We start from the raw sequence: 11,077 nt of genomic DNA on the forward strand, positions 1-11,077 counted from the left end.
GCTGAAGGATTGCCCTTGTGTTGCAGAGGTGACAAGCTCTGCAGAAGTGTTTTCCCTTTGGGGTGGAGGGCTCTCCAGGTGGTTTGGCTGCCCGGCAAGGGACACTGCTCCTTGTTCTGGAAGCCAAAGCAGAGCTGCCATGTGGTGGCAGCGGAGGAGTGAGACCGAAGGCTTAAAGGAGACCAAAGAACCCAGGAGATGACCCGGGATAGAGGAATTTGGCCATGGCTGCTGCAGCAAGGCTGTGGCTGAGTCCTGGGTTAATGCTTACTGAGACAGAAGAGACCCTGGGAAGGCAGAAGCCTGTGCTAGATGGCCAAGACAGGGTGGGGATGAAGCCCAGAGCAGATGATGTGGCTGGCGTCGGGATCCCAAAGCACATGTATCCAGCAGGTTGTGAAAGGCTGGAGTGCCTCTTCCTTCATCAGACCTTTCCCATGGTGGAAGACTAAAATGAGCCAAAGCCACAGCCTCTGCAAGGGGGACAGCTTCACCGTGCAATGCTCAGGTGACAGCTAGCATGAAAGGGGCATGGCTGCTGTGTGCCATCCAGCAAAGGTGTCCCTTGGGAAGCACTCTGAGAAGGGCCTACCTGCATCTAAGTCAGCCTAGGACCATGCTGGATGGGACCCACAAACAGGTGGCGCATGGGCAGCCGCGGCTGCTGCATCCTACCCATAGAGGCTGGTATTAAGGTAACCCATCAGCTTCATCCCTTGAAGGAGACACACGTCTAGGGTGACAGGAGAACATATCCGCACTGAGGCTGGTATTTTTGTTTTCTCTCTTTGGATGTTCAAGGTCCTAACCCCCTCCACCACCTCAGTCTGCACTACGCACAGGGCCGGCTCTATCAGCAGAGGCAAACACAGCAGCTGTAGGCACAGACTAGCTCCCAGCAGGGGAGAAAAAGCACCTGGGGCTGGTTGTGCTGCAGCCTCCCCCGCCGAAGTGGCAACAAGGATGAGCTATGACTTTGGAACATGAAAGCGCAGCTGCCGCCGGCACGGCTAATCCTGCCGTGAAACCAGGATCCACGCAGCACCTCGTGAATGCCTGCAACGTCCAAAATACTTCTGGGGTCTCGGGATTGCGGCGATACACGGGCCGATCAGATCCCTCCTCGCAGCTGCCTTCACGGCAGGCTCGAGGGAAGCAAGACAATGAGTTGCGAAGGAGCCAAGTCCTTCATTGAAGCCCAAATCGCTTTGGCGCGGAGCGGATGCTGGAGGAAAGAGAAGATGCTATGCAAAGGACAATATCTCCAAAGGCGGATCCTCTCCCAAGAACGAGAGCCCTGGTTTAAAAAAAAGAAGCTGGGCCAAATTCTCAGCGGGTGTACGTTGGCGTAGCTTCACGGTACATCAGCCTAGGTCCACAGGATGGCGGCACCGAGCATCTATCTCATCGTTGCCTCCCTTCTGCACGCACTCCTCGCCGTGCACGCACGCTGTGTTGGGTGCAGTCCCATCCGCCGTGCCTAAAGGCCCCTGACTGCTTGGATTTCTTCCCCTCGGGTCCGGCGGGTTTCGCGCTTTGCCGACATGGCTGCGATCCAGCAGGGAGCTGCCCTGCCCTGCCCTGCCCCGATGGAGAGCTATGCACTTGGAACCACAGAAAAGGCAAAATACACCATTCAGAACTGACATTGAGAAAAAAAACACTTATCGTTGTCCAAAAAAACCCCAAGCATTTCGGTTGGATTTTTTTTTTTTGTTTTGTTTTTTTTTAAATACACTCACGGTTTATAAAGTCATGCAAATGAAGAAAGTGCAGTTAGAAAGTCCCCCTAGCGGCGGAAGCGCACTGCAGTCACCTCACATCAAAGAGTAAAGAAGTTCCAGCAGGAAAAAAAGAGAACAAGAAACTGAAGGATTTACTAAAAAATAATAATAATAATAGTAATAGAGTCGTAATAGTAACCAACCTCGTGCCTCTGAAACGTCCACCTTCGGGCAAGAAGGTGACGCCAACATCCAATCTCTTTCCAGCTCCTTCGCTACGTCATGAAAATGATGTAGCGGTGGCGTCTGGCTTTAGCCTTCGAGAAAAAACCCAGGATTGGCAAAGACCCTGGGGGGACCTGGCCCGTATTCCTGCCAGCTGGCAAAGAGGTCCTGTTGGGTTGACTACGGCCCCTGCGGCCCCCGCATTTCAGTACCGGGACGCCTCCCTGTTCGGCTGTTTCCGTGAGGAGGGGCGCTGCGGACATTCACAGATTGCCCCCCGAGATCTCAAAGGGCTTGGCGCATTTTTTTTCACTGGCAAACCAGCCCTGGAGTATTCCCCGCTCTGCTGTCTGGGATCCAGATGTAGGGCCGCCTCCGCTGGGAATACCACTTGGTGATAACCCGGCTCCAAATGGAAAGAGAACAGAAAAACCGCCCCCAAAACAGCAACCCCTCCCCCCCAAATTACCCTCCCCACCCTTCTCCCACCCGAAACATTTGATATTTCTAGTTATTACATAAAGATCCATTTCAGCAAATACTTCAAATCAATTTACGAAATACACGGTAGGTTTGTTATTCCCCTTCCCCCCCTATAAAAAGGCATGCGCTCAAAGTAGAAGAGATAGCTAAAGGCTCCTTTGTTTCTTCAAAGCATGATCAGATTCCCCAAAGTTTTATTACTAAAGCTTGCATTCTCCATCTTTGCTGGAAGGTGTCGTGTGGTTGGGTTATTTTTTTTTTCGCGTCTCGAATCAATGGCCGGCTCTGTTTCCTTGGCACCGGCCTTGGCACTGAAGCTCTTTTAAAGGAAGGGTCTTGGCTTGGAGGTTTGTGGAGGTCTTCGACATGAAGAGGAAAACCAAGGCTCGGAGGGGAAGCTTGGAGGAGCTCTGCGCAAGGGACAAAGGCATACATTCAACAGCAGGTCTGGGGAGCTGGGTTCGAAGCCGGCCAGGGGTAAAGGAGACCACCTCAAATCTGCCGGAGGATGGCAGCGACCATCTTGTGCTAGGAGGCGAGCCAGTCGCGGGGTCGGGAGTGGGTAATAATGCGTGTGGAAGAAAAGCCGTCTACCGCACCAAACCCGGGGCCGTGGCAATACTTGCCCTGCGCTCAGAGCCCCGGGGTCTCCGCTCTGGTGGTGCTCAGGTACCACGCTGTGCTGATCAAGTAGTCAAAAAATATTCAAAAGGGGTTTCTTCTTTGCTCTTCCCAACATCTCCAGTCCCCCCTCCCGTGGGAGAACGGGGAAGCTTTGGCAGACCAAATCAATGGGAGGATTGGCTGGGCCAGGGCTACCCACCGGCTGCTTCTAGGAGGAGAAAATAAAGGATATACTCTACTCACCCACCAAAAGAAAACCCTCATTGCCCTAGCCGGGTTGGAGGGGGGAAGGGAGGGAGTTGGGTTTTGCACGGGTTTAAGCTGATGTCCTTCAGCTCCCGGTGCGACGAAGAAACGTAGGACTTGAGCGGCAGAGTCCCAGAGGGGGAGCAGCAAATTTGTAGCATCAGATCAGGTACCTGGACCCCACATGGACAAAACCCACCAGCGCGGAGAGACGGTGACCCCAGACCTCCGCTGGCACAGAGCGAGCCGCTCGAAGCTCCCACCCGCATCTCTCTGTTGCCCCCGTCTCTAGAGGCTCCTGGGCAGAGACGGGAGTGAAGCCGGGATGAGTCCTTTCCCGTCCTAGGAGCAACGTGGTGAGGAGGGGGGAATCCGGCGGGGAGGTGGGTGGAAGCCTTTACCCGGACCCGCTCCGTGTTGCTGGCCACTTGGTTGATCGTTTCCCGTTCGCTATTCTTCTTGCAGAGGATGGTTTCAAGCAAAGGAAGCCGGGCCCATGCACAGGCTTTGCCCGAGAAGTGCCAGAGGGCCGTGCGGGGAGGAAGGGGCGTGCGTCCCATGCGTGCTCACAGCCGTTTGGCCGGCGGTGTTTTTGGTGAGGAGCCTGGGATGGGGTAGGGGGGCGAGAGAGGGATTCCAGCAAGAACCACGTGGTAGAACCAACAGCCAAGTCCATAGGTGAAGAGAAGGGGGGGGTCTCCCCTTTGCAACGAGGCAGTGATAAACCCAGCTCAGGTGGCCAGCGCTTCAGCTGAAAGACACAAGTTGGGGGAAAGGCTTTTTGCACCTCGCGGGACCTTGCAAAGGGCTTTCGGGGGGGATCTCCTGCGCACCCCTCTCCCCTGCCTGTCCACGGTAGCACACGTCTCCTGCCCCCCGTGTCATTCTCTGCACCACCGGGCTTCCCCACAGACATGTGCAATGGCCCACAGGCTCCGAGTTAGTCTCCATCTACCGGTCTTGGGGTTCAGATGCTCCCAGATGGTACTGGCAAGCATCCTCCTATCCAAAGTAGGGACGTCAGATGCTCCCTATACTTGATCTTAGCCCACCAGAGGGGTTGGGCAGATTAAAAAATATATATAAATCAGCCAAAACGAATTCCAAGCCCAAGAGTCCAGAACCATAAGTGGCCCCACTGCTGGGAAACATCCTCCCCCCACACCCGGGACTTCAGATGTTTCCAAAACCTTCGGTGGGCATCCTGCTGGGGCAGATAGTGCTTCTAAACCCGCTGCTGCAGAGAGCATCCTCCATTTCCCCCGAGCCGGAGGACCCAGGCCAGGATCAATGCTACACTCAGTGCCGCACGGTGTGGGCTGGGAGCAGCTGGGAGCTGTACGGATACTTCCATGCCAGCCCCCTTCCCTGGGCGCGCACCTGCCCTGGCCAGCGCGGAGCCGCTGTCTGTCCCCTAGCTCCCTCCCCGTGCGCACAGCTGGTTTGGACCTTCTCCGCTGGGACGCAGCTGTCCCATCCCAGCTCCATCCCCCGGCCAAGGGAGTGTCCCACTCACTCCACCGCCTGTGTCTGGGACAGGGACAGGAGACCAGGGGGTGAGGCTGGCCCTGTCTTCTCGGGGACTTACTGCGGTAGGACGGAAGGCGCTCCAGATCTGTGGAAGTGAACGATTTGCCATTTGCCGTCGCGGCGGTGCCAGATACGGGTCTCCTCGGACTGGGCCGTGCGCGGGATGCCGCCGGCGTCCACGTACTGCGTGATGCGGATGTAGGCGATGCAGGCGGACTCGTCGCCCATCAGGTGGATGTGCGGGTTCAGGATGGTGGTGTGCACCGGCTTGCTGTTCCTGGACCACACTGGAGTCGGGGGGAGAGCAGGTGGGGTTACACAGCGGCGGGGGAGGGGGCTGGAGGCTCTTTTGACAAGATGGGGGAATGCCTTTCATGAACCGCCCCAGCTTATAGGAAGAGCAGATGCCTCCCTGGAAGGGGAGCAGGCTTCCTGCTGGCACCGTGGGGCATTCGGTTGTTTCTGCAGAAGGCAAGTGGCTCCTCTAGAAAACAGCCAGCGGCCGACAAGCAACTAACCCGACGGCCAGCCCATGGGCCACCCATGGCGTTCGACGTGGACCTTTGGGAATGGCTAGGACTCAGCACTGGGCACCTCCCAGCCCGGCGGAGATAGCCCAGCCCTGCCCCCCTGCTCTGCCTGGAAAGCTGAGGGGCATCAAAGAGGTCCGCGGGAGCCGACCGCGGCCGCTTACGGTTCTCAAAGTAGAATCGATGGAATTCCAGCCCTTCCACAAGGTTCCCGAGCGCCTCCGGCTCAAAGGCAGTCATCCCGGGGTCGCACATCTTCCTGGGGAAGCCGATGGAAAGAGAGAAGGGGAGAGGTTATTGTTTCACGCGCTGAAGGCTTCAGGGAACGTCCTCTCCGCTTTGGGGACGTCCCTGGGCTCTGAAGCGCAGCCCCCAGCTCGGGCGGCAGCACCCGCGCTGGCAAGGTGCAGCTCACAGCGCCGTGGGGGATCTAATCCTTTTGTCCACTTTCGGACCCATGACTGCGCTGGGCAAACGGGGAAGCCAAAGAGGCAATAAAAGAGCTCGTATAAGCTCTGTAGGGACCCCCTCCTGTTTGGGGAAGGCAGGTCCTCTACTTTTTTGTGCTCCTAGGGGGATCATCTCTGTAATAAGGCCTGCTGCCTCCCCTAGCCTGTGCTGCAAAGCCTTGCAATGCTGTGGTCTGCTCCCCCTAAGAAAGGCGCTTCTCTGACAGGGAGCGCAAAGCTGGACTTCGTCTGTGCGGGATCCACACAACCCCTCTCACAAAGACCCGCCGACAGGTCACCAGGCATTTCTCTGCATTGCCTCTGCTTCCCTGAGAAAGGAGCTGAAGACACGAGCTGTCGGAGATAAGGCACTGGGAATGCGTAGGAGCCGAGGGCTGCTCCTTGTATTGCTGGCATCTGGGACCCTGGTGCAGCGGAGCAAAAAAAAGGCAGCAAGGCAACGTGACAGCTGCCATTCTTCCCCAAGTTAGCACAGGGAGGCTGCCTTGGGGACACCCAGCACCGGGCATCAGTGCCCCTGGCGCAGATGGCACTGAGTCACTTCAAGCTGAAGCCATGGAGGGTTCCAGCAGCTGCCTTCGCAAAACTCAGACCTGACCAGCAGTGAGGATTTGTGAAAGCAGTGTGCGATTCCCCCTAGGCGTTTCTTGTGTCGCACCCCAAGTGACTCATCTCAGAAGCCGCATGCTCCGAACCAGGCCTGAGAACGCAGGGAGGGGCACAGGATGCTCATTGAGATGGGGTTTTCTGATACCCCGGCTCAGGTTTTGCAGTGCTGTGATACGTTTCTGGCTGCCTTTCTTTTTGGACACAAGAAAAGCAGAATAACCCACCCCTTCTAACCCTTTCTGCAATCATTTTCCTTTTCTATCATCAATCACACGGCTCGGAGTGAGCATTGGACACGGGGAACGGGCTGTCCCAAAGTCTAGTCCCAGCCCGATGCTGACCCATTGGGACACGCGCGTGCCCCCTCCAAGCCCTGCTTCCACCACACCCTGACACTGCTGCACGGGTGAGCGCCAAAACCCAGCACGCCCCGTTGTCACACCCGCAACCAGCTCAGCCAACCCCCCTCCTGCCGCCAGCACCCCAGCGCCCACACTCACGTGTAGGACTCAAAATCTCCGTTGCTTATTGCTTCGATCAGCTGCTCCGTCACTTTGATGATCTCTTGCTTCCTTACTGTTTTAAAAGGAAAAAAAGCACAGCAAGTGAGAGCCCTGCAGGCTCACAGCGCGGGTGGCGGGTCAGGGGATGCCAGCATGGAGGAAAGCAGAAAAGGCATCCCGGTCACTGGCTAGGAAGCCCCTTCCGAGTTGGGGGCAGTCTAAAGAAATCCTTGGTTTCCTGCTCTTTTTAAGGAACAAAAGACAGGGGACCAGCAAAGGAGGCGTGGAGCCTTGCTCTACCCCTGGGCTAGTAAGTCTCAGCGTAAGCCACTACAGAGGATTATCATTTCTCTCCCCAAGACCCATCGTTGCCCACTGGACTGTCAGGCTAGAGCTCAGGGCCACACACCAGTGCCGAGGGAACCCCTTAGCACGTTCCCCGGTGACTGTCCTGCCCTTTGGTCCAGCTAACACCTGAGCTGGGGCCATCCTAATCGGTGGTGGTGCTTCTCCTTAGTGAGCTAAACTACTGCTGGCCTCTGCCCAAGGCAGGAGCCGATGCACTCACGTGGTCCCACCTGGGGGAGGGAGGCTTTCCCTTTGCATGGTCTCAATGGGAGCTTTGTGTTTCTCCTGGGACACCTCCGTTCCTCCAGGCCCCGGAAACTGGAGGAGGGGAGAAGCAAACTGAACGCTCGGCCCGGGCAGTGCCGAGCTCCTGCCATTTCACACCTGCTCCCAGCTGCGAAAAGCCTCGTCCTTCTCCTTTCAAACAGGCTCCGATTGTTGGACCCTGCAAGAGCCGCCCGCTGTGCTTACGACAGACGTCCCAGGTCAGGCACAAATTACTGGGCTGGGTGGCTCCGAAAGGAGGGTTCCTTTTTTTTATCCTGCCAAATTCGGGGGGGCGGTGGGGAGAGAGGGTCATCCATAAAGCAGAACAACCAACGCCAGGGCGGCTTTGCGTGCATTTCCATCCCTTTCTGCGCTCGTTTTCATTCCCTTGCCCTTGGGAGTTCTTCCCCAAGACAACAAATTTTCAATTAACTTGAATGTCAAGCCAAAGCCCCTCTCACTCGCTGTTGGGTTCACTTCGTTGGGGAAGGCTTTGCAAATTAGCACTGGCAAATTGTTCCCCTGGGCCGTTCTTGGAAAGTTGGCTCTGACAGGTGCGGGGAGGGGGAGGCTGAAAGCCTTCCTGCCTCGGCCTGTGCCAAGCGGGAGGCGGGTTACTCTTCAGGTTACCTTCAGGAGGGGCATGCGTGAACAGGAGCCAAGCTGAAACGGGGGCCTTTCAGCGCGGGCAGATGGACTGCTGCATTTAAGCACTCGCAAGGACAGGGAAGATCCCAGAAGAGCCAGGGAAGTGCTTGGATGGATGTTGGCAGGAGGAGACTAATGTGAGGGATAATTGTATAATCGGTGCATGCAGCACGGCACGGTGCCATCCGGGGAGGATGGACGCCAGCTCTCTGACTCCGGCATTGTGCGCTCTTGCTGCATGGATATGAGGCTCCAAATTTGAATTTGTTCCCGGCGTCAGCCCAGCGCACTCAACTGATTTACACTGACAATGAATTTGGTCCGGCCTTTTCCCTGAGAGTTGGAACCCCCTCTGAAAGACATGAGCTTATGTTTCACAGGGGGACATCATCATAAAATCAAAAAACCACAGAAAATGAGGGTTGGGAGGGACCTCAGGAGGTCACACCTCGTCCAACCCCCTGCTCAAAGCAGGACCAGCCCCAACTACAACATCCAGCCAAGGCTTGGTCTTGCTGGGTCTTATAAACTTCCAAGTATGGAGATCCTACCACCTCTCTAGGCACCTGTCCCAGTGCTTCACCACCCTCCTAGTGAGAAAGTTTTTCCTAATATCCAACCTAAACCCCCCTTGCTGCAACTGGAGCCCATTGCTCCTCGTCTTGTCATCTGCCCCCACTGAGAACGGCCCAGCTCCATCCCCTTTGCAGCCCCCCAGCAGGGAGCTGAAGGCTGCTAGTAAGGAAAGGCTGCGAGAGAGGCTATGACCGTGCTACAAGCAGGGGCACCTCTGGGGACCTCTGCCTGTACCTTTGGTGTCTTCATCTTCGATGGTGGTGTTGGTGCTCTCCGAAGACTCCTGGCAAAGAACAGAAAGGAGACAGGACAAGTCAGTCTCCTCGTTGCCCGTGTGTCAGAAGGGGCTCGTGCCTTCCACCGCCTACCACCCGCGGCTCGGCCTGCAGCCCCGGTTCTGCAAAGGGACAGCAACCAAGCCAGATGCCAGCCCCGAGAGCCGGTCGTCCATCACAGGTCTCGCTTGGCCATCGCACTGCCCTCCGTGCCTTTCAAACCTGGTCGTCAAGGAGCATCCCATAGGAAGGGGCATGGCTTTCCTACAAGTACCTACAGGGAGGTCCGAGGGTCGGGTCCGGAGGGGAGGCTCTGGAGGTCCCTATGCCGGCCGGAGGGGCAGGGAGGGCTGTGCGGGGTGAAAGACACCATGTGGGTTGTACGAGAAAGAAAGAGATGTACAAACTAACAGAGAGAGGCAGCTGGGATGAGAGAGTGAGGGGACTGTGCAGGAGTGAGAGAGACCACATGGACTGCATAGTCAGGAGAGAAACGTACAGTAAAACAGAGAGTGGTCCAAGACCCACGTGGACACAGCTCCTTCGAGACACAGATCAGCGGGGGCCGCTCGCCAAGCTCCCCGCCAAGAAAACTTCTGGCTGAACCGGAGCCACAGCTCTGCTCGTTCATCCCAGGACAGGTCTGTGTGTGGTTTCCCAGTCGTCCCCTGCGGGAGGTTGCCGCCCGGGTGCCTCCTGGCCGTGCGGCTCCGGCAGAGCCCCAGGGGAAGGCCCCCAAGGCGCTCCGGAGGGACTGCAGAGTTGGCAGCCCCGCAGCGGGACGGGGAGAAACGCCACGGGCACCTGTCAGCAACGCCCTTCCCACTAGCTCTTGAGCAGCATGGGTCCATGCCGACCCTGCCAGTGGGATCTGGGGGTGATGCTGCTTTGAGGATGTTTCCTCCACCCCGGTGCCCTCTTTCCCCTACCCCACGGGTCCAAGGGAAACTTCAAGAGCAGGGCAGGCCAGAACAGGCGGAGAGGCCCAGCATTATCGGCACTGAGGAAGACGAAGGACACTCACCATTAACTGAACGCTGGAACTGGACTTTCTTTTCTGGAAAAACAAGGAGAAGAGATGGAACAGGAAGAGACACAGAGTGAGCAAGGCAGAGAGCAGCACGTGGGAGGCAGCCGCTCCTGAGCCACCCTCTTGCGCGGGCAAACGTAGGCGCTCGACGTGAGGAACCGATGCCAAGGTAGGACATAGGGCAGACAGAGCCGTGCGAGCTCCCTCGCGCGGGTCTGCCGACGCCTCCCTAGCCTGATCTGCCTCAGCCTCTGCTCTTCCAGTGCACAACTCTGCCTACGCAACTCGGCCCTAGCCCGGCTCTCCCCTAAGTGGGCCTCTCCTGAGAAAAGACCTCCAGTCCTGCCAGTGGTTTTGCAAGGAGGACATACCTCCACCAAAAGACCACCACGCTCATGCCACTGCCCTCAGAGGAGAGACACTAATATTTTAGTTCTCTTCAGCACCTAGATGTTCCTCTACCCTGACCACAACTTATGGCTATGGGCTATCCACTAGAGTTGTCCAGCAGTTTGGTGCTCGGTGGGGTTATGTCTCCATCCAGAAGCCTGCCACAGAGTGCTGCTTGGACAAACCGTGGGTCTGCCCGCTTTGCAAATGGCAGCACAGGGTAGGGATACACAAGCGAGCTGGCTTCAAGACGTGAACCGGGGTGAATTACCCTGCATGGATCTCCATCCTGACAAGCTAGCTGGCTTGACTATCTCTCCACTGCACTGCAACCTGTCGGATGAGCATACCCCACGTCAAGCCTTGTCCCTGGTGTACCAGTGGACTCCTCAAGAGACAGGCTCCTGTAAATATATCTATATAGGACCTATATAGGTCTCTCTATATATCTAGATCTCTCTCTATATATAGAGAGATATATAGATCTATATAGATATATTAATCTATATATAGATCTATATAGAGAGGTATATAGATATATATATTTATTTATATATATATAGCCTGTTTTGCAGAGAACTGTATTCCTTACTTTGCTT

The 11,077-nt window shown here is 56.4% G+C and overlaps 1 protein-coding gene across 3 annotated transcripts in view; it reads right to left on the reverse strand.

Annotated features, from left to right (window-relative positions):
- Nucleotides 1-1,726: 1,726 nt before the first annotated feature.
- Nucleotides 1,727-11,077, reverse strand: part of CAMK2A (calcium/calmodulin dependent protein kinase II alpha) — a 54,885-nt gene continuing 45,534 nt past the window's right edge. The window contains exons 14-19 of one of the 3 annotated variants that reach the window (XM_019535225.1): nucleotides 10,083-10,115; nucleotides 9,018-9,066; nucleotides 6,942-7,017; nucleotides 5,527-5,621; nucleotides 4,891-5,119; nucleotides 1,727-4,053 (exon numbers count right to left, since the gene is read on the reverse strand). In XM_019535225.1, the coding sequence (XP_019390770.1) occupies nucleotides 4,050-4,053; nucleotides 4,891-5,119; nucleotides 5,527-5,621; nucleotides 6,942-7,017; nucleotides 9,018-9,066; nucleotides 10,083-10,115 (486 nt within the window). In that variant the 3' untranslated portion in view covers nucleotides 1,727-4,049. Of the gene's footprint in view, nucleotides 4,054-4,886; nucleotides 5,120-5,526; nucleotides 5,622-6,941; nucleotides 7,018-9,017; nucleotides 9,067-10,082; nucleotides 10,116-11,077 lie in introns of those variants that run through there. The other 2 variants (XM_019535226.1, XM_019535227.1) reach the window with 2 other exon arrangements.

Source organism: Crocodylus porosus, unplaced genomic scaffold (assembly GCF_001723895.1).
Source record: "Crocodylus porosus isolate Cpor-Errol unplaced genomic scaffold, CroPor_comp1, whole genome shotgun sequence".
Taxonomy (NCBI): domain Eukaryota; kingdom Metazoa; phylum Chordata; order Crocodylia; family Crocodylidae; genus Crocodylus; species Crocodylus porosus.